Source organism: Lepus europaeus, chromosome 13 (genome assembly GCF_033115175.1).
Source record: "Lepus europaeus isolate LE1 chromosome 13, mLepTim1.pri, whole genome shotgun sequence".
Lineage (NCBI taxonomy): Eukaryota > Metazoa > Chordata > Mammalia > Lagomorpha > Leporidae > Lepus > Lepus europaeus.
Window position 1 is genome coordinate 68939005 of NC_084839.1, and position 23475 is coordinate 68962479.

Consider the following 23475-nt stretch of genomic DNA (forward strand, 5'->3'; position numbering starts at 1 on the left):
GATGAAGATGGATTTTGATAAGCATGAATAGAAACAAGGAAATGTGAATTCAGTCAGGTTTTTGCTCTCATCATCTGTTTATTCAGAAATAAAGAAGGAGAAGAGGGTGAGGCTGGTGTTGTGGCACAGCAGGTTAAGCTATGGTTGAGCAGCAGTTTGGGTCCCAGCTGCTCCACTTCTGATCCAGCTCGCTAATGTGCCTGGGAAGGCAGCAGAGGGAAGCCTGAGTGCTTGGGGGACTTGGATGAAGTTCCATACTCCTGTCTTTGGCCTGGCCCAGGCACGGCTGTTGTGACCATTTGGGGGAGTGAACCAGTGGATGGAAGATACCTCTGAATCTGTCTCTCCCTCTTTCTCTGTAACTCTTTCAAATAAATTTGAAAATTTTTAAAAAGGAGAAGAAAACTTAAAGAGGAGGTGACAGAGGAGGAGAGAGAAGGTAGTGGTGATAATCATGGATGTAGGAGGAGGAAAAGAGTGCATAACGCCCTTCATTGTTCCTTCTTCCCTTGCATGTTGGCTCCTAGATGAGGAAAGAGCTGTACCACCAGTGGAGCAGGTCTAGTCTGAGTCCATTGAGACTGTGGAAACATTAGACGTGGGACAGTAGGAATTTGTTCCACTTTGTACTATGTGACTTTGAGTATTTTTTGTACTAATTTAGGTGCAGTCCTGCTAAGGAGAGTGATATCCAGGAACTTGAACAATGATGGTTAGCCATGGGACTCTGTTAAAAATTTCTAGGCAGATTCTGTCCTCCCTATGGGTATTCACCCATCTGTTGTTTTCCATATTCTGGATAATGGTAATTAATTCTCTCTGAGCACACCACAAGTCCCTAGTCTATGTTTAACATTTAACATTTTAAATTAGAATCCTTTGCCATAATCTTAGGCAGCATTCAAGGTAAACCTATTATCTATGATGTTTTTGTCTACAACATTTGCAAAGCACTCTTGACCCAGAGCTGGAATCAGCATAGTGTATTATACTAGTAAAAGTGTATATATGGGGTGGTGGTTTCTAATGTCTACAAAACTTGTCTCCACTATATATTTTTCTGCATGATTTCAAATATGTCTAAGATAGCTCTGACGCAAGATGAAGTTGAAGAAAAAGAAGGTATACACCACTCTCCCTGATGACCAAAGATTTCTGTTCTTGAATTAAGTGCATCTTGTCTAATCTCTGCCTTCCCAGAGAAACAGGAATGCCTACATCTCAATTTATGCAGAAACTAAACTGCTTAGAAGATAACAATAGGAAAGCACATGGAGAATGCAAGGAATAACAAGAGTGTGAATGACAAGGCACAGGTGGCCAGGTTGCTCCACCCTCTCTGACAACAAGAATCCTCAACCCTTGTCCTTTGGCAGGTCCATCTTAACATCTGCTGCTACTACTATTAGAAGGAAGTATCAAAAGGGGCCCTTGGTTGACCATAGAGACTGGTACCAGCAGGCAGCATTCCTACTTCCTAGCACAGTGCCTGGAGCCTAAAACTCACTCAATTATCTTCTGATTAGGAAGGACATGCTTCAGAGAGGACACCAGAACTCGGGTAAATGGCAATGCACCCCACTCATGTATATCTAAAACTGACATAGAGCTTACATAGTTGCTTCCTTTAGTTCAGAGTATCAATGCTCTCCAGTCAAAGATCACCAAGAACACAAATGGTGTTCATCTTCTTTTGTTGTACAAGGGAAACAAACACAATGGGCATTGTGGGATATCTCACTAAGAGGACGGTTTTAGGAATTATGGGATTTGGGCTCATGTTAGGTATTTTTTGGGAGAAGGTTTGGAGAAGCAGGGCTTTGATCTGAACTGGATGCTGTCAAGATGAAGGGGTAATTATATTATTAAACATTTTAATGAATCTTATCTAGAGGTGGGAAGAATACAGTGATGCTAGAGTCATAATGGATAAAAGCAGTGTCACTCAAATTAGTTGGAAGAAGGGGATGTTTGGTATGGTCATATTCTGCACAGTAATGTTCTTGTCTGTGCACCGTCAAGATTAAGCAGTGGTCATGTTTTGTCACACATCACAATCACAAAGTGACCTTGTGTGATTTTGGCATTCTGGGAGATTGTTATGCTCACCAGGAGACTATCATGGTTTAGCTGTGAATTCCAGGTTTGTTAGTCAGCTTTTCATCACTATGACAAATACCTGAGGGGAATTACTTGGGAAGGAAAGAGATTTATTTCCACTTATGTTTTTGGAAGTTCGAAGTCCAAGACTGGACAGCCTCACTGGGCTAGCATCTGATGAGGGTGGTGGATGTTAAAACAAGGCAGAAGAAAGGTCACATGGTAAGCTAGGAAGCAGACAGAGGCAGAGGACATGCTCATCTATGTCTATGTGGTCTCAGCAAAGCCACCATGATTGGATCATGTGCCCTCCACCCCAGAAACTAATCCAATCTCGTCACTTCCCAAAGCCTCTACCTTCAGGCACCATAATGGATAAAGCCTCTTTCCTATAAGTACCATCAATCTACTACTCTGGGACTTAAACATCTGCATGAGTTGGGAGACAAATCTTGTTCAAACCATAGCACCAGGCCAACTTCTAACAACACCGAATCTTAGCTTTTAGGGGCAGACCAGTTCCCAGATGCCACAGGTTTATTTTCTCAGTCCCTCTCCAACCCCTCACCTTTTTTTTTTTTTTTTTTTTGTTGACAGCAAAATCAGTAATCAGTCACAGGACATTATTCTTTGATATTCAGAGTTTCCTACTGCTGAGTGTACACTGATCTGGAGAACAGTCTATAGTTGGACTAGGGTTAATCCCTCCCTCTGTTGGAGGATGAATTATTGAATTATATATAATATGACAATGACTGTATAGAAACATGCAGGACTCTGGCCGGGATACACTAACTGCAAAAAACCAATTGCTAGAAATAAAATGATCATCCATCTTTTTTTTTTTTTTTTTTTTACAGGCAGAATGGATAGTGAGAGAGAGAGAGACAGAAAGGTCTTCCTTTTTCCGTTGGTTCACCCTCCAATGGCCACTGCGGCCAGTGCATCGCGCTGATCTAAAGCCAGGAGTCAGGTGCTTCTCCTGGTCTCCCATGGGGTGCAGGGCCCAAGCACTTGGGCCATCCTCCACTGCACTCCCAGGCCATAGCAGAGAGCTGGCCTGGAAGAGGGGCAACCAGGATAGAATCCGGCGCCCCAACTGGGACTAGAACCCGGGGTGCTGGTGCCACAAGGCGGAAGATTAGCCTGTTAAGCCACGGCGCTGGCCTGATCATCCATCTTTATAATAAGTCCTGAACTAGAAGTTTAGATTATAGAATGCTGGCAATGAAAATATTCCCCAGAATCCAGTTTTTAAGAGATCCAGGTGATTTTTTTTTTTTAAAACCTATTCATGTTCTGCTGGCGCTGTAGTATGTAAGTATAGCAATGAGTGTTGCTAAACACAAACTCCCCTTGGCCAGTTAAGTGGAAATCAAGGATCCTCTGTGAAAACTCTGGCTAATGAATTAAAAGTTAGCTGATTGGTTGTAACACAAGCTGTGTTATTTATGAGGTCTGCTAAGATCAGAGACAAGTTTTGGATCTTTTTTTTTTTTGAGTTCTATTATCTTTATTGTGGAGATTTCATTTTCATAATACCCATGAAGAGTTAATTTGTTATCCTTCCTGAGAGTTCTCCTAAGTAGTCCGGAACCCTGTACTTGTCTCGTTTTGTTGGTTTCTCATGTTCAAATAAATAAGTGGTACTTGGTACTTTAGCATGGTGCAGACTATGTTGAGAGTATCGCTTAGTACATAGGGAACAAGCCAAAGTTCTTACTCTCAACTTAGGGGATGTTTTACATGGAATTAAAGAGGTTTCTTTTATTTATTTATTTATTTGACAGGCAGAGTGGACAGTGAGAGAAAGAGACAGGGAAAGGTCTTCCTTTTCTGTTGATTCACCCCCCCCAAATGGCCGCTGCGGCCGGCGCACCGCACTGATCTGAAGCCAGGAGCCAGGTGCTTCCTCCTGGGTCTCCCATGTGGGTGCAGGGCCCAAGCACTTGGGCCATCCTCCACTGCCTTCCTGGGCCACAGCAGAGAGCTGGACTGGAGAGGAGCAACCGGGACAGACTCCGGCGCCCTGACCGGGACTAGAACCCGGTGTGCCGGCGCTGCAGGCAGAGGATTAGCCTAGTGAGCCGCGGCGCCGACCATTAAAGAGGTTTCCGACCATTAAAGAGGTTTCTACAAAGCCTGCTGGACTATTTCTGAAGAGAACCAACAGCACTATAGCAGGGATAGTCCCAATATTAGTTTCCATTCTCGAAGGACTGGGTTTTTCTGATTATGTTGTAATGACCTCAGAGAGACATTTTGTTGAAGTGTGAGTCAAGGTCCAACATTTTAAAGACTGAAGTTTGGGATTAATTATGTGAGAGAAGCTTAAGGACCAGAAGTGACCCATAGAAGGAAATCTACCTTACGATGTCTGTACATTTGGTCAACTGTTAAATTAAGAGCAATAACTATGGTTTGAGAAAAATACATCAGAAAGTGTCCTTTCTCTTAGGTAGAAGAAGAGTATTGGGACTCAAAAGTAAAGGGCCGGCCAGCGCCGGCTAATCCTCCGCCTGTGGCTCTGGCACCCCGGGTTGTAGTCCCGGTTGGGGCGCCGGATTCTGTCCTGGTTGCTCCTCTTCCAGTCCAGCTCTCTGCTGTGGCCCAGGAAGGCAGTGGAGGATGGCCCAAGTGCTTGGGCCCTGCACCCGCATGGGAGACCAGGAGAAGCACCCGGCTCCTGGCTTCGGACCTTTCTCTCTGTCTCTCACTGTCTAACTCTGCCTGTCAAAAAAAAAAAAAAAAAAAAAAGTAAAGGGCCAGCACTGTGGCATAGCAGGTTAACCCGCATTCTGAAGTGCCAGCATCCCATATGGGTGCTGGTTTGAGTACCAGCTGTTCCACTTCCAATCCAGCTCTCTGCTATGACCTGGGAAAACAGTAGAAGATAGCCCAAGTCCTTGGGCCCCTGCACCTGTGTGGGAAAGCTGGAAAAAGCTACTGGTTCCTGGCTTTGGACTGGCCCAGCTCCGGCCTTGCGGACATTTGGGGAGTGAACCAGCAGGTGGAAGACCTCTCTCTCTCTTTTTCCTCTGTCTATAACTCTTTCAAATAAATAAATAAATCCTTTAAAAAAAAGTGATAGGATGAATTAAGGGATACAATAATGAGAAATGCTTTTGCTAGTTAATAAAAAGTATGTCAAAGTACAAGAATTGGCAAGATTAGTGGTTGGGTAAAAAGATATTGCACAATCAGAGAATTCATCACAGGAAAATGTCTGCCCATGTCTGCATTTGAAAACTTATGGAGATTTTTCTAAGAATCGTCAGTTTGAGGTCTTCCAATGGAATGGATGTCCTCCCCCTCACTCCTCCATCCCATGTGTAATTCTATCTTCCTACTTGTCAATTAAAACACTGTTTCCAAGGATGCAATTGCTTCATCCTGGACCTGAGGAAGACGACACCATGTGGACCATATGGAGGTACCATACAATTCCCAAGTGGCTCCAGCTATGTGGAGGCACCCACCACAACCTACTTCATAAAAGAGGCCAGCAACCAGGGAGAGCTCTTTCTCTTTTGCTGGAGATGTGGGTTGGAGGGGCTGTCAGGGGGCCCTCTCTGCTTCTCTTCCCCCACCCCTTTTCTTGTTGGGCAAATTTGCCAGCTCATGATGGGTATCTCTCTTTGTGGGGCGACATGTGGGGTTCACATGAGGGTTTGCCTTCTCAATTTTTTAAATGATTTATTTATTTGAAAGGCAAATTACAGAGAAGTAGAGGCAGAGAGAGAGGAAGAGAGGTCTTCCATCCACTGGTTCACTCCCCAGATTGCCATAATGGCTGGAAGCTGTGCTGATCCGAAGCCAGGAGCCAGGAGCTTCTTCCAGGTCTCCCACGTGGGTGCAGGAGTCCAAGGACCCGGGCCATCTTCCACTGCTTTCCCAGGCCATAGCAGAGAGCCAGATCGGAAGTGGAGCAGCTGGGACTTGAACCAGTGCCCACATGGGATGCTGGCACTGCAGGCAGTGCCTTTATCCGCTATGCCACAGTGCCAGACCCTGCCTTCTCACCTTTAGGATAAAATTTACCTTATATATGACAACACTAAGAATGTTTACCTTTGTGCCTGACAAGAGCCTATAATAAAAATAAATATGCCCTCCCCACATCATTATCAGCTGATAGGTCTGGGCCTTGGCAATTATACATTAATAGAAGCCCTAAGATGACACAGGGAGGCAGACACTAGTATGAGACGCTGGGTAAATTATTTTTCTGAGCCTCAGATTCATGCTTGCCTCACAGAACTGTACTATAATCAACACATAATTATCACTAAGTCCTTCACATTGGCTATTTCCTTTAATTATCATAAGCATCTAGGTACTCACAGTTACACGGCTGTAAATGGTGATGCCAGGACTCAAACTCCGGTATATCTGAGGCAGCGTCCAACACCTCCTGACATTTTTCCTTGGTAAATTCGAGGTAAGTTCACCTTACAGACAGTCACATAGTAGTCAGTAAAGCTTTAGACATTAGAATTTGCAGGTTTGCTTTCCATGGTTTGGTCCTGAGTTCGGAACTCCCCTCTGTGCCAGAGCAAAAATCCCGGCTAAATTCTCCCGGTGTGGGGCTCTCTGCGCCGGGAGAGGAGCCCAGGCCGGGTTTATTGTGAGCTTACAGAACCGTAAGGTCCCAGCGGGTGACGAGGGCCGGGCGGCAGTGTCGCCTCTCAGGGACCACACCCCCTCCCGGGGCCTTCCCGCCCTCCCCGGCGGGGCGTCCCTAGCAACGCGCGCGCTCTCTCCCAGCCCCGCCCCTCCCGGGGCGGCGGCGGCCTTTGCGCCTGCGCGAGGCCTCAACCGCCAGTCACCTCTCTCCCCCCCTCCCTTTCCCCTCCCCTCTCCTCCTCCTCCTCTGCCGCCTAGAACGAGACTTCAACATGGAGCCCGAGGACCTGCCTTGGCCAGGCGAGCTGGAGGAGGAGGAGGAGGAGGAGGCGGCGGCGGCGGCGGAGCCTGAAGAGACAGCGAACTTGGATGAGATCGTGGTGGTGGAGGAGGTGGAGGACGAGACCAGGCCAGAGTTGAACTCCGACTCTAACTACGAGTTCCAGCGTCGGGAGAGCACTGACGACGATGAGGAGGACGACGAGGCCAAGGCCTGGCTGCAGGCGCACCCGGGCGGGACGCTGCCCCCGCCGCCGCCCCCGAGGTACCGCTACTCGGAGGGAGAGCGTGCCTCCCTTGAGGTGAGCGCTGGCGGGCCGAGGTGTGGGGCCGCCGTCGGGCCGGGGCCGGGGCCGGGGGCGCCTTGCCTCGCTCGCCGCCTGTCGGGGCGCTGGACTCCGCATCAGCGCCCCTTTGAAGGCTGGTGCGGGCCTCCGCGCCCCCGGGGCGAACCCGCTGCTACCCGGGTGCGGGCCGCTTCCCCGCGCCTCCCGTTCTCCTCGTCGCGGCGTCTCTGGGTTCCCGGTTTCTCGGCGGGCGCCGGCCTTTTGAACTTCAGCAGGTGTTCCGAGGAGCCCGTAATCCCGGAGCGGTGGTTCAGGTGGCGCTTATCGTGCCCCGCAGGCGGGGGAGAGCGCGGCGTGGGGCCGGCGAGGGTGCTTTCCCGAGCACTGGGGGAAGCAGGAGCAGATCAGTTTACGTGCAAGGTTTCCTTTGAGGAGATAGTGTGGGTTAGGAACACTTCTTGATCAAGCTGCCGGTTGTGCTAGCACCCTCCTTTGTAGCAGTGGAAGGGGTCCCAGTTCACGGGAAGGACTTAGGGCGAATGCATGAGCCGTCTGGAGAACCAGAAAGCACAAAGTGCTTACACGGGAGACCAGCGCCGATTTTTATGGTCGGCCTGCGAAGATCATTTTGAAAATAACCACGCGTTTAATTTGCTGCTTTTCAAGGAGCAATGCCGTCGCGTTTCAATACGATAGCCGCTAGCCAGCTATGCTATAGCCGCTAGCCAGCTACGGTGTGGCTCTTTACATCTTAATTAGCTATAAATAAATACAAAATAAATTCATTGTCTGCATTGTTTCATTTTTTAAGTGCTCACTAGCCACACTGGCTAGTGGCCGTCACATTGGACCAGGCACCTATGTCACGGCGCTCGTTTTGCCTGGTAAATAGTCCAGTGTATACTTCACTGAGCACAAATGCTATCATTACACAGTCACTATGTACCGCACGTTGTGCTGTGTGCTAAGGAAACGTTGGTGAGCCCAAAACATTTTTGGTCCCTGTCTTCTTAGTGTTCCTAGTCTAGAGAAGGAGGCATACAAAATTCAGATGATTGTGTAAATAAAGTAAAACTTCCATATGTTAAGATGCTATGAAAGCATAAAGTGTGACTATCTGACGGTGAAGCTGAGAAAAGCTTCCTTGGGGAGGTTATGCTAGAGCTGATCAGCTGAGAGCAGACTTAAAACTGACCAGGCAGAGGGGAAGGGGAGAACCTTTCAGATGCAGGAAAAGCCCCTGGGAAGTGGTTAGAGAGAGCATGACTTTTTCAGGGAATCAAATGCCAACCTGAGTTGTGTGCAGGATTTAGGAGCTTTGTCCTTGGAACTTTGGGAAGTCAATGAAAATGTTTTAAATAAGGGAGTGTATGGCAAGATTTGTGTTGGTAGCAGTGTGGGGTGGTCAGGGACACTAGGAGGCCATCGCAGTATTGCCAGGCAGAAGATGATTTTTTGGAATAGGGAAGTGTTGATGGATGTAGGGAAAGGTGTACTTAAGAGATTGAAGAGGCAAAATCATTATACTTAATAATGGGTTGGATGTGGAGGGAGAGGTTATTGAGTGAATGCTACTATTGAGAAATGGCTAGGCTTATGAATGGGTTGGGGTGCTAAGATTATGAGTTTGATTTTGAAGATTAGAGAAGAGGTCTGGGCTAGGAATTTTATTTATTTTATTATTTTTTAAGGATTTATCTATTTGAAAGCAGAGTGACAGGGAAGGACACACACACACACACACAGAAACTGTCTTTCATCTGATGGTTCACTCCCCAAATGTCCTCAAAGGTAGGGATTGGGCCACGCTGAAATGAGGGACCTAAGTTCTTGGGCCATCATCTGCTGCCTCCCAGGGTACACATTAGCATGAAGCTGAATTGGAAGCTGTATCCCAAGTGACTGCTTGGCTTGCTGCTGCGTGATGCCTGCTCTTGGGCTAGAAACTTTAAGTGTGCATCATTTACATATAAGTATAGACCATAATTATAGCCACTGTTGTGGAAATGTCATTTGCTTTGTTCTTTGACTTGAATAACTATTTAAATTTATATCTTTGTGCCTAGAGAAGGAGTTTCTTTCTTTCTTTCTTTTTTTTTTTTTTTTTGACAGAGTGGATAGTGAGAGAGAGAGACAGAGAGAAAGGTCTTCCTTTTTCCGTTGGTTCACCCTCCAATGGCCGCCGCATCGTGCTGATTCGAAGCCAGGTGCTTCTCCTGGTCTCCCATGCGGGTGCCGGGCCCAAGGACTTGGGCCATAGCAGAGAGCTGGCCTGGAAGAGGGGCAACCGGGATAGAATCTGGCGCCCCAACCGGGACTAGAACCTGGTGTGCCGGCGCCGCAAGGCGAAGGATTAGCCTGTTAAGGCACGGCGCCGGCCAGAGGAGGAGTTTCTAAACTAGCCCACTTTAACTCTCATCACAGACAAGGTGATAAAATCATTATATTGTTTAACATTAACCTATTTATGTGAGATGGAAAAATGTTGCTTCTTAAAGCCCAGAGTATTTTTTTTAAAGATTTATTTATTTATTTACTTGAAAGGCAGAGTTATAGTGAGGCAGAGGCAGAGAGAGAGAGCTCTTCCATCCGCTGGTTTACTCCCCAAATGGCCGCAATATTTGGAGCTGGGCCGATCCAAAGCCAGGAGCCAGGAGCTTCTTCCAGGTTTCCCACGTGGGTACAGGGGCCCAAGGACTGGGGCCATCTTATACTGCTTTCCCAGGCCACAGCAGAGCTGGATCAGAAGTGGAGTAGCCGGGACTCGAACCGACGCCCATAGGGGATGCCAGCACTGCAGGTGGTGGCGTAACCCATTACGCCACAGCACCAGCTGCCAGAGTGGTTTTTACTCCTGCAGTTTTTTTTCCTTTTTTGAGTGAAATCATGTACTTATTTATTTTTTGTTTATTTGCTATGAGCCCCAGATGCTTGCAGCGGCCAGGGGTCAAAGCTGGGAGCTAGGAACTCAATCCCAGTCTCTCATGAGGGTGGCGGGAACCTAATCACTTGAGCCATCATTACTTTCTCCCAGGATCTGCATTAACAGGTAGCTGGAGTCAGGAACTGGACCTGGGCGTGGAACCCAGGCACTCAGATACAGGATGCACATTTCCTAAGGGATGTCTTAACTGGTAGGCCAAATGCATGCCTTGAGGTGTTTTCTTTCTTCACAGAATGGATGAAGTTGTATCAGACTTCTGTATTACAAGTATATAATGGTTATAAAGATAATTTTCTTTTAGGTCATTGACACTAAAACTTATAGGCATAAGTTAGAAAGTGTTTAAAGGAGAAAATAATAAGTTTTTTACTAGCAGTTTATGAACTATGACTTTTTTTAGATTTGTATAGCATTTAATGTAGTATAAAGAAGATGAAATCAAACAATAGGAAACAGTTTCATTGCATCTACTCAAATGATAAAATTATTATTTGCTTTACTTTTGTATTTTTCACTAGATAATAAAGGTATTCTATTGGTGATGAATAAGGAAGCAATTAAGTTTGTAGTCTTATTATTGAAACTGAGCTAAGCCACAGAACTATTTAAATCTGAAGCAAAATAACCAGCCTTAACAGCCAGGTGTGTTTGAGTGAAGGGGAGTGGGTGGTTCAGAATCTTTGCTTTGTTTATGCTGGTCCTGCACACCTCTTGGATCATTTTGAACACTTCCTGTAATTGCTAAACCTAAATTTCTGAGCTGTATTGGGGAAAACAATTTGGTTCTGTAGGTTGAAATTATTGGTCTCAAACTTTTTTTTTTTTTTAAGATTTATTTATTTATTTGAAATACAGAGTTATAGAGAGGCAGAGGCATAGAGAGAGAGAGAGTTCTTCCATCCACTGGTTCATTCCCTAGATGGCTGCAATAGCCAGAGCTGGGTCGATCCAAAGCCAGGAGCTTCTTCCAGGTCTCCCATGTGGGTGCAGGAGTCCAAGCACTGTGTACTGCTTTCCCAGGCCATAGCAGAGAGCCGGATCTGAAGAGGAGCAGCCGGGACTAGAACTGGCACCCATATGGGATACCAGGGTCACAGGCAGAGGATTAACCTACTATGCCACAGTGTCGGCCTTGCCTCTGTATTCTTTTTTAGGATTGGAGTCTACATCTGTTCTCTTACTTTTGGGGGGATTATTTTTGGTAATTTATGATTTCCTTGCAAAATCATTTCAGTAAGGATTTCTAGTTAATTATGGAGTGCTACATAGTATTCTTTATCCTCTTCCACATTGCATCTGTGGTTCTTTTTTATTTCTTATTCCTAATTTCATGTAATTATGTTTCTCTTGATTTGACTAGGTGTAGGGGTTTATTAATTTTATTTATTTTTCATTCAAGGTAATGGCTCTCAGAATTAATTTTTATTATTTAAAAAGAATTTTGAGAGGCAGAGAGACCAAGAGATTGCTCTCATCTATTGTTTTTCTCCCAAATGCTTGCAGTAGCCCAGGCTGGGCCAGGACCAGAGTTGGGAGCCAGAAACTCAGTCTGGTTCTCTGAAATGAGTGGCAGCAATGTTCTTGCTTGAGCCATCTCTTGCTGTGTCCCTGGGTCTGCATTGCAGGAAGTCAGAATTGAGAGCTGGAGCCGGGTATTGAACCCAGGTACTCTGATAAGGGGACACAGATGTCTTAGGATGAATACCTGCTTCAGCTTTTCATTCTTTAGATTCAGTAATGTCAGTTTTCATCTTTTATATTTCCTTACTTTTTTGTGTCTGGTGTGCTTTACTGATTTATTTTAAACATTTGAACAGCTTTATTGAAATATAATTTACATACCAAACAAGTCACCCTTGATTTAGTGCATGAATCAATAGTTTCAGTATATTCATAGATATGTGCCATCATTATCACAGTTAATTTTAGAACATTTTCATCACTTCTAAAAGAAACCTTGCATATTAGCTAATATCCTCTTCCTTTCCATTCCCCTAAGCAAATTTTAATCTACTTTCTGTCTCTATAGACTTACTTATTCTATGCATTTCATATAAATGAACTGATATGTGTTTTTTTTGTGTGTGTGGCTGGCTTCTTTCACTTAGCTTGTTTTCAAGATTCATCCATGATGTAGTATGAATCAGTAAATCATTTCTTTTTATGGCCTAATAATATTCCAATGTATGGTTACATGATATTTTGTTTATCTGTTCATCAGTTGGTAGACATGGTTTTTTGCTACCTGTTGGTTGTGATGAATACTTGCTAATAAACTGTGTACAAATTTTTATGTGTACATATGGATTACTTTCTCTTAGAGTGTATATCTATGAGTAGGATTCCTGGGACGTGTGATAATTGTGTCTTTAACCTTTCAAGCATCTGCCAGATTTTCTTTCTTTCTTTTTTTTTTTTTTTGACAGGCAAAGTGGACAGTTAGAGAGAGACAGAAAGAAAGATCTTCCTTTGCCGTTGGTTCATCCTCCAATGGCCGCCGCGGTCGGCGCACCGTGCTGATCCAAAGGCAGGAGCCAGGTGCTTCTCCTGGTCTCCCATGGGGTGCAGGGCCCAAGCACTTGGGCCATCCTCCACTGCCTTCCCGGGCCATAGCAGAGAGCTGGCCTGGAAGAGGGGCAACTGGGACAGAATCCAGCGCCCCGACCAGGACTAGAACTTGGTGTGCCAGCGCCGCTAGGCAGAGGATTAACCTGTTGAGCCATGGCGCCAGCCTCTATAGTCTTTTCTTAAAATGGCCTCTTCACATTGGAAATGTGTTTTCAGGGTTTGTACCCTTTCCCTACATTCCCATAGGGAATGCCGGCACTTCAGGCCAGGGCTTTAACCTGCTGTGCCACAGTGCCAGCCCCAAAAGCCCACTTTTGCCCTATTTAAAAAAAAAAAAAAAAGTATGTTAGCAACTGTGTGTATTGTTCCACATACTTTTTGAAGTACCTTCATATAAGTTTAATTTCTCCACATCCTTGCCAGCATTTATTATTTTCTGACTTTTTGAATGTAGCCATACTAATAGGTGTAAAAAGATATGGTATCTCATTCTAGTTTTGATTTGGATTTCCCTGATAGCTAATGGTGTTGAGCATTTTTCATGTGCTTTTTGACTGTTTATGTATATATTCACTTAAGAGAAATGTCTATTAACAACAAAGAGTTTGGGGTATCAAGGGGAAATGTACAAGGGCAGTCCCGTATAAAGAGTTTCTATAGGGAAAATGTCTAACTCAGATGGGCCTGCTTACAGATAAGTTATTCTCTTAAAAGTGGAACATAAATGCTAGGGGTCCCCACAATGGAGTAGCAGCCCAATTGGTGGGGAGACTTCTGCCAGTGAACAGCAGCCATAGAATTACATCTCTGTGGCTGGTTCTCTAACTTCAATACTCAAAAACTAAGGGAGAGGCAGCAGGAAAAGGAAGGATTTCTCTTTAAAATCTCAATTTCTTGGGAAAAATTTTCATTCATGTTATATATGGATTTCTTTAGTTTGTGGATTTGCTTCTGATTACTTTTTTTTTTTTTTAAGATTTATTTATTTATTTGAAAGTCAGAGTTACAGAGAGGCAGAGGCAGAGAGAGAGGAAGGTCTTCTATCCGTTGGTTCACTCCTCAGGTGGCTGCAACGGCTGGAGCTGTGCCTATCTGAAGCCAGGAGCCAGGAACTTCTTCCTGGTCTCCCATGTGGTTGCAGGGGCCCAAGGACTTGGGCCATCTTCTGCTGCTTTCCCAGGCATGGCAGAGAGCTGGACTGGAAGTGGAGCAGCCAGGACTTGAGCCTGCACCCAGATGGGATGCCAGCACTGCAGACTGGGGCTTTAACCCACTGCGCCCTAGCACTGGCCCCTGCTTCTGATTACTTCTAAGTAATCCTGTGATCAATGTTTTGAATTCTGTTTCTGGCATTTCTTCAATCTGTTCACCTTCACATTCTAGTATTGAAATGTTGTATTCTTTTGAGAGCATCATGTTGTCTTCCTTAGTCTTGTTTCTTGAATCGCTGCATATTATTACGCATTTGTGGAGATACTTGTTAGTTTTTTATTTCCCTCTGTGATGGCTTTTATCTCTGGACTATGCCTCTGTGGCTTAGTAGAATATCTGCTCTTTCAGTGAACACCCAGGGGCGTGTGCTGGGTGTGGTCAGAGAGCTGTGTTCAGTGCTCCAGGGTAAGGGGAGTGTCCAAGGTGACACCCAAGTTGGGCATGGTAAATCTCTTTTCTAATTTTTTTTTTTTTAAATAAGAGGTTTGTTCTGCTCTGCTGGCATACTCCCGCACTTACCTCCTCTCCTCCAGGGAGACCAATGCTTGATTCTAGCCCCACTGGGTACAGTATTCATCTGCTCTGTCACAAGAACCACACAAAGGATCCTCAGTGTGAGCACAGATCCCGCAGCAATGACCCTCACCAGGGAGCCCCACGCATGTGGAGCTGCCCATAGTGACTGCCTAAAGTTCTGGCCATACCCTGCACCTTCCCACACAGCCACAGTGTTTTCACAGTCCCAGCACACAAGGCTCCCATAGTCACCAGCACCCAGTCCCCTGTCAGTTCTAGCCAGACTTGGGCATCTCCTCTCAGCTGGTTGTTGGGCCTGCCAATATGAGCTGCTGCAGCTGTTACATATGTCCAAAATGACACCTGCCCTCTCTTGGCTAGTTACAGGCTGCTGGTGCCAGGTGGTCTGGTAGAGAGAAACGTGCCCCCCTTTTATCCCTCTAGGTTGGCAGGTACACTGTCCCCCACAGGGTTCCAAGCTGGACTCAAGCCAGGGCTCTTTCTACATCTTTATTGTCAGTGGCTTGGGATGCTGCAGTCTGGTCTGACCTTACTCTTCAAAGCTGGTGCTGAGGCTCTCGCTGCTGGGGTCCTGAGTTGTGTACATCTACACCCTCCACATAGGTCCATAGTGTCTCTCTAATTTGTTTCCAGAGGAAACTCTTCCCTGATATTGCGCGCTCTCCACTTTTTTTTTTTAAAGATTTTATTTATTGGGGGCCGGTGCTATGGTGCACTAGGTTGATCCTCCGGCTGCGGTGCCGGCATCCCATATGGACACCGGTTCTAGTCCAGGTTGCACCTCTTCCAGTCCAGCTCTCTGCTGTGGCCTGGGATACCAGTGGAGGATGGCCCAAGTGCTTGGGCCTCTGCACCCATGTGGGAGACCAGGAAGAAACTCCTGGCTCCTGGCTTTGGATCGGCGCGGCTCCAACCATTGCGGCCATCTGGGGAGAGAACCAATGGAGGGAAGACCTTTCTGTCTGTCTGTCAAATAAATAACTAAAAAATCTTAAAAAAAAAAAAGGTTTTATTTATTTGAAACTCATGAAAGTCAGAGTTACACAGAGAGAGGAGACAGAGAGGAGACAGAGAGAGAGAGGTCTTCCATCCGCTGGTTCATTCCCCAGTTGACCACAACGGCTGGGACTGTGCCGATCTGAAGCCAGGAGCCAGGGACTTCTTCCGGGTCTTCCATGTGGGTGCAGGGCCCCAAGGACTTGGGCCATCTTCTACTGCTATCCCAGGCCATAGCAGAGAGCTGAATCAGAAGTGGAGCAGCCAGGTCTCGAACCGGCACCCATATGGGATGCTGGCACTGCAGGTGGCAGCTTTACCTGCTATGCCCCAGCGCCAGCCCCTCTCCACTGTTTTGAAACTGTTTTCCCCTAGACTGTAGCAGTAAGCTCCCTCCCTATTTCACCATCTTAGAAACTCCTCAGGAAGATTGAACCTAAGGAAAAAGGTCCTCCTGTTGAGGAACCTTCTCTAAGGGCACTTCAAGCAGACCATGTTCTTCTGAGGGCTTGGGGAAGGGGCTGAAAAGACTGGAACTCCAGTGCACTTTTAGTTCTACTTTTGTCGCTCATACCTGAATCTGGGAGCTCTTAACTACCCCGTACTTGTCAGTTCTTGCTGGATGTGCATTGGAAGAGTGTGTGTAGTCATCTCTACATTATTTCCAACCTCAGGGAGGCTTACATAATCAACTCAGATGAAAAGAAGGAAAGATGGAAGGACCAGATGCCATAGGAGGCAAGCTCCCTGCCAAGCTTTCTTCCCAGGAGCTGGTGCTGCTGTCCATGGTTTATGTTCCAGGGTGTCATATTCACTCTATCTAGGATGGGTGACTAGGCCAATGGCATCATCAGTCGTCCCAAACTCTTTAAAGAGCCACTTGTCTCCCAGTTATCTAGTCTTCTATGCCAAACAAAGCCCCTACCCTCCTACTCCTGTGCTGTCAACCCACACACATTTCAGGTTACAGCAAGTTGCAGCAGTTGCCACTAGCTCACACTGGTTCACATCTATCCTGAGGAAAGTTTCAGATTAGTCATAAACAAGAGCAGATTACACATGTAGGCCTAAGGGTACTGCCATCCCCAACTCACAACAAAGAAATCAACAGTGGGTTCCTAAAAGTGAGAGGCTTTTCTATTTTATAACTTTAAAATGCAGCAGCCAGAAAGGAATGTGTTCCCTCTGTACTCTGCATCACTATTAACATTGCACAACATTGGGGAGGAGCGGGACCCAGCAGGGATGAATGCTAAGTGTTGTCCACAGCCACATCCTTTTCTGCTGGCTCTCTTCCAGGCTTCAACTCCACTGCTCCATCTCCATTCCTCATCCTTGCCTTTCTTAGCTTGCACAAGACCACCCATACAGGCATCGAGAGGCTGTCTCTTGTACTGTAGTTTTGCAGCCCACTGAAGAGCTTCCCTTAACTGGAAATTCATCTGAGTTTTATAGTTCTTTCTGTTAACATTTAGACCTTTCATGATTCATTTTGAGTTGTTATTTTTTTAAGATTGATTTCTTTGAAAGGCAGAGTTAGAGAGACAGCGAGAGCTAGCTTTCATCCACTGGTTCACTCCCCAAATGACCGCTATGGTCAGGACTGGGCCAGAAGCCAGGAACTTCTTTAAGATCCCCTATGTGGCTGCAGTAGCCCAAGCACTTGGGCCATCTTCTGCTGCTTTCCAGGTGCATTAGCAGGGAGCTGGATCAGAAGTGGAGGAGCAGCCAGGACTCAAACTGGTGCCCATATGGGATGCCAGCATTCTTCTGCGGCTTTACTGGCTACTCCACAACGCCGGCCCCTTGAGTTAATTTTTGCAAATGGTCTGCAGAAAGGATTCTACTTCATTCTTTTGCATATGACTATCCAGCCCAATTTGTTGAATTGGTTCTTTTCCCCACTGAATGGACTTAGAACATTTTTTGCTAACCAGTTGACTATAAATGGGTGGGTTTATTTCCAAACTCTCACTTCTATTCCACTGAGTTATTTGTTCAGGCAGATGCCATATGACACTCATTTGATTATGGTGGCTTTGAAGTAAGTTTTGAAATGGGCAAGTATGAGTTCTCCAGCTTTTATTTTTTCTTTTCAAAAAAATTTTTGACTGTTTTAGAGCCCTTTGCAATTCCACATGAATTTTAGGACCAGCTGTCAGTTCCTACAAAGAATTGAGCTGGTATTTTGATAGAAATTGTATTGTCGGCTGGTGCCGCGGCTCAATAGGCTAATCCTCCGCCTTGCGGCGCCGGCACACCGGGTTCTAGTCTAGTTGGGGTGCCGGATTCTGTCCTGGTTGCCCCTCTTCCAGGCCAGCTCTCTGCTATGGCCCGGGAAGGCAGTGGAGGATGGCCCAGGTCCTTGGGCCTGCACCCGCATGGTAGACCAGGAGAAGCGCCTGGCTCCTGGCTTCGGATCAGCACGATGCACCGGCCGCAGCGGCCATTGGAGGGTGAACCAACGGCAAAAGGAAGACCTTTCTCTCTGTCTCTCTTTCTCACTATCCACTCTGCCTGTCTAATAATAATAATAATAATAATAATTTCCCATGTGCTATGAGGATTAAGTGAGAAGGTATATTGAAGTAGCAGTGGTGTTCCTGTTCCTGTGACCTATCTCCTAGACCCTGAGGCTTTGTTTCTTACATGCTATTGTCTCTGAGAGGTGGGGGGAGAGGGAGGGAGGGGTAGGTCTCCCATCCACTGGTTCACTACCCAATTGGCTGCTAGAGCTGTACTGATCCAAAGTCAGGAGCCACGAGCTTCTTCCAGGTCTCCCACGTGGGTGCAGGGGCCCAAGGACTTGGGCCATATTGTACTGTTTTTCCCAGGCCATAGCAGAGACCTGGATCAGAAGTGGAGCAGGCAGGACTCAAGCTGGCACCCATATGGGATGCCGACACTGCAGGTAGCAATGTTATGCCACAGCTCTGGCCCAACATACACTTTCATTCTTCCTTTTCAATTTGGATGCCTTTTACCTATTTTTTTCTTGCTTAATTGCCTTAGCTGGAGCTTCCAATATAATGTCAAATAGAAGTGATGAGAATGGATATCCTTGTTTGGTCCTTGATCAGGAAAACATGCAGTCTTTCATCCTCAAATATGATGTTAGTAAAATGTGGACTTTTCATAAATGTTCTTATATTGTTGCAGTTTTTTTTTCCTATTTCTAGTTTGTTGGGTATTTCTTATGATTTTGTGAAATTCGATTAATTGGTATATTACATTAATAATAGTGTTAAACCAATCTTACATTCTGAGAAAACTCACTTTGCCATGGTGTATAAATATTTAATAGGTTGTTGGACATAGGAATGTTTGTGTGTGTGTGTATTTATTTGCTAGTATATTTTGTTTAGAGTTTTTGCATCTATATTAAAAGAGATGCTACTCTATAGTTTTCTTATAATGCCTTTTCCTGGTTTGGTATCAAGATATTGACCTCAAAAAAAATATATTAACCTCATAAAATGAGTTGAAAGTGTTCCTTTTGTCTTTGGAAGAGTTTGTGAAGGATTAGCATTAATTCTCTGATAGTTTGGTATATTACACCATATGAACCTGGGGTTTACTTTGAGGGAAGTATTTTGATCATTAAATTGCCTTATTCTTTTGCTTTAGGTCTATTCAGGTTTTCTGTTCTTTCTGGAATTAGTTTTAATAGTTTGTGATTTTTCTAGTTGTCCATTTCTTCTAGATTATCAGATCTGTTCACATACAGATATTGGTGGTAGTCTTTTTTAAATTAATTTATTTATTTGGAAGAGTTACAGAGTAAGAGGGGAGACAGAGAGAGATCATCCATCTGCTAGTTCATTCTCCAAATGGCTACAATGGCCAGGGCTGTGCCAGGCTGAAGCCAGGAGCTTTATCCGGGTCTCCCACATGGGTGATAGGGGCCTAAGTGCTTGGGCCATCTTCTGCTGCCTTTCTCAGGCCATTAACAGGGAGCTGGATCAGACGTGGAGTAGCCGGGACACAAGCTAGCACTCATATGGGATGCTGGCATTTCAGGCATTAGCTTTACCTGCTATGCCACAATGCTGGCCCTGGTGGGAGTCTCTTCAAATAGTTTGTCTTTCTGTAAGGCTGGTAGTGAAGTCACCTTTTTTTGTTTCTGGTTTTGGTAATCTGAGTACTCTCTTTTTTTTGATGAGTCTAACTAAGGCTTTTCAATTTTGTTGATGTTTTGGAATGATAACTTTTAGTTTTATTGCTTTTTACTGTTTCCTGTTTTAGTTGTTTCCATTTTAGTTATTATTTTCTTTTGCTTTTCTTGGGTTTAGTTATCTCCTTTCTAGTTTAAAGTGGAAGGTTAGGTCGTTGGTCTTTTGGTCTTTATTTTATTTGTTATATACATGTTTATAGCTGTGAGTTTCCCTCTTGAGTGTGGTTCCAGCTGCAACTTGTAAGTTTTATATGTGGTGTTTTTATTATCATTTCAAAATATTAAAAAATTTTCTTTGTGATTGTGATTGTGACCCATTTATTACTTAGAAATCTGTTACTTAATTTCCACTTATTTGTTAGTTTTCCAACTTCCTATGTTACTAATTTTAATTTTGTTTCATTTGATTTGAAAATATACTTTATGGTTTTGATTATTAAAAAATTTGTTTTATGGCCTAACATATGGTCAATCTTGGAGAACATCCTGTGTATACTTGAATATGTGTTATGCTACTCTAGGGTGGAGTATGCTGTAATACCTCCTCATTATCAGGGAGCAGTCAGACATGAACTGGAGCAGCCACATTGCTAGTCCATATACTGAGTTATATAGAAATGTAGGGGTAGGCATTTGGCACAGTAGTAAAGATGTTGTTTGAGACACCTGTATCCCATACTTGAATGCTTGGGTTCCTGTCCTGGCTCTGTTTCCAATTCCAGCTTCCTAGGAGGCAGCAGGTGATGTTCTTGGGTCCTTGGGTCCCTGCCACTTGTGTGGGAAACTTGGATTGAGTTCTGGCTTCAGCCTGGCCCATTTTTGGCTATTTTTGGCATTTGGAAAGTGAAGCAGTGGATGGAGACATTCATATTCTCTCTCTCTCTTTCTCTCAATAGATATCTTTTTCTTTCAAATAAAATGGAAACAAATAAAAATAAAGAATTTTTTAAAAATGTGCAAGTAGAAAATAGTATTTATTTTTCTTTTTGTAGTATTATAACTCAATTGCTTTGCATTCAGAACCTAATCTGGTGATAGATATTTCAGAAGATAGTTGACATTTATGTTACAGATACCATGAAGCCCCCCCCCCCCATAAATATTCCTTATATGTTTGGGAGGAATTTTATCTAGTTGTTAGATGCCAAGTTTTAAGTAAGGCAATAATCAAGTTTTTTAAAAGTTATTTTTTGTGTTTGATCTGTCAGTTGTTGAGAAAGATTTGTTTAAATCAATATCCTTCCTATGATGGTAGATTTTTCCATTAAAAAGATGGCCTCAATATATTTTTTTATTTTTTAAAATAATGTTAACTGAGATTTCTTTGTATTTATCATGTTCAGATTTTTTAAAAAAATTCTTGGTTGGTTTTTTTTTTTTTAAGATTTATGTATTTATTTGAATGGCAGAGTTACAGAGAGGCAGAGGCAGAGAGAGAGAAGGAGATCATCCATCCACTGGTTTGCTCCCCAAATTTATTTACTTGAAAGAGTTACATACAGAGAAAAGGAGACGCAGAGAGAGAGAGAGAAAGGTCTTAAATCTGCTGGTTCATTCCCCAGTTGTCTGCAACGGCTGGAGCTGTGCCGATCTTTAGCCAGGAGTTTCTTCCGGGTCACTCACATGAGTGCAGAGGCCCAAGGACTTAGGCCATAGCAGAGAGCTGAATTGGCAGAGGAGCAGCTGGGACCCGAAGTGGCACCCATATGGGATGCTGGCACTGCAGATGGTGGCTTTACTCGCTATGCCACTGCGCTGGCCCCAAGAATGTCTTTTAATAGAAGCTTTTGGTTCCGATTCTCAGGGATATTGGAAAAACTTTCAAAAGCAGCCTCTAAACCTGTGAGGCAATGGCTTGACCTCGGCCATTTTTGTTTGATTGCCTTTGATCTTTCCTATGCATGTTTCAACATAAATTTCATTGACTTCTTTCACAGGAAAGAGAGCTTTGCTTCAAGCCTTAACTTCATAAAAAGATCCTGGCTTTTGTTTGTTTCCCCTGTGATTTGAGTTGATTTTAGTTTCTGTTGTTAACTGAATTTCTTAGCTGTTTTAAGCAGTAAGATTTAAAATATACAACTTTTTAAAAAAGATTTATTTTATTTGAGAGAGAGACAGGGAGAGGGGAAGAGAGAGAGAGAGAGAGAGAGAGAGAGATATTAAGATCGAGAACTTCCATCCACTGATTCACTCCCCAAATGACTGCACATCAGCCAGCGTTGGGCTAGGCTAAAGCTAAGAGCCAGGAGCTTCATCTGGATCTCCCTCATGTGTGCAGGGGCCCAGATACTTGGGCCATTTTCCACTTTTTTTCCCAGGCGCGTTAGCAGGGAGCTGGATTGGAAGTGGAGAATCCAGTGCCCATATGGGATGCTGGCGTCATTCCAGGTGACAGCTTAACTTGCTGAGCTACAAGGCTGGCCCCAACAACTTGTTTCTTCTTGCTTCTCTTGTAGGAGATTAAGGAACTGCTGTGGCTTGTGGGAAAGTATGTTTGGTCCTAACTTGAAAACCTGAAGTCCCGGTTTCCTTATTTTCAGATGAGAATTATAACTTGGACAGTGATTGTGAAGTTGAAATGTTATACATGTGAAAGTAATTTACCAGCTGAGAAATGTGATCTAAATATTAGGTTACTTTTATCACTATACAGTCATAGTGGCATTATCACTTATTTAAGTCTGCTTTTGATTTTCAGGTTCCATTGACCTGTCGTGTATGGCAACAGTCATTGTATCAAGGCAGTAGTAGAACACAAATTTCTGATACTAACGCTGTCTCTTTGGAAACAACAACTCAGTGGGGTTCTGGGGATGATCAGGTATGTCTTCCATAATTGGCAAGTGATTTTTCTTTTGATAAACAGTACAAGAAATTCTGATTTAGCTGTGAAGAATGGAAAGTCTAAATGACTCTAACATCCCTATTTCCTAATAGACCTTTCTGTAGAATAGCAGTTCACTTTTCTTTTTATTTTAAATCTTAGGACTCCATATTCTTAAAAAGGATTCTTTAGATATTTACTATTCAAAATTAAAATATTTAAAATTATTTAAAAACAATAAACTCATTATATTTTATTTTAAAATTTTTATGTATTTTCATTTTATTTGAAAAGCAGACACACAAACACATGCATACACACACAGAAGCAGAGAGACACAGAGAGAGACAGGCAGAGAGATATCATCCATCTTCTGGTTCACTCTCCAGATGAGTTGAGCCTGGGCCAAATAGAAGCCCCAAGCCCAGAGCTCAATCCAGGTCTCCCATGTGGTTGATACTGATCCAGGTATTTGTGCCATCACCTGCTGCTTCCCAATGATACTGGACAGCTGTGTGGGTCCCCTCATGCCCTCAGGAGAGTCTTTGGCCTAAGTGAGGGATAGAAATCAGTCGTGACCCAGCAAAATGAAAATAAGAATTGTATTAAAGAAAGTGGCAAAGAACAGGATTCTCCACAGACAGAGCAGCCCTGTGTGTGGTTGGGGTTTGGCTTTTTTGAGTTCCAGGAAATGAATGTTAATATCTGGGTAGAATATTTATCTTATTTTTGGGAAGGGGGAAGCAACTTCTAAGAATTAGGGATCCACCTCTAATCTCCTTGGATGGTTGTTACAGTAGGCTGTTCTGGAAATTGTAAACTTTCATGGTGCAAGAGAGTGATTTTACTATGCTGATGCATTATAATGAAGCTGGAGGTCCACTGCAGTTAATCTGGACACCATGTTGGATCCAACTGATTTGAACCA

At 44.3% G+C, this 23475-nt stretch overlaps 1 protein-coding gene across 6 annotated transcripts in view; it reads left to right on the top strand.

Moving 5' to 3' along the window:
* The first annotated feature begins 6976 nt into the window (after positions 1–6976).
* ALMS1 (ALMS1 centrosome and basal body associated protein) overlaps positions 6977–23475 on the top strand; it is a 166311-nt gene continuing 149812 nt past the window's right edge. For 5 of the 6 annotated variants that reach the window (XM_062209660.1, XM_062209661.1, XM_062209663.1 and 2 more), the window contains exons 1-2: positions 6977–7307; positions 22422–22544. In XM_062209660.1, the coding sequence (XP_062065644.1) occupies positions 6999–7307; positions 22422–22544 (432 nt within the window). In that variant the 5' untranslated portion in view covers positions 6977–6998. The remainder of the gene's footprint in view (positions 7308–22421; positions 22545–23475) is intronic. The other variant, XM_062209662.1, reaches the window with a different exon arrangement.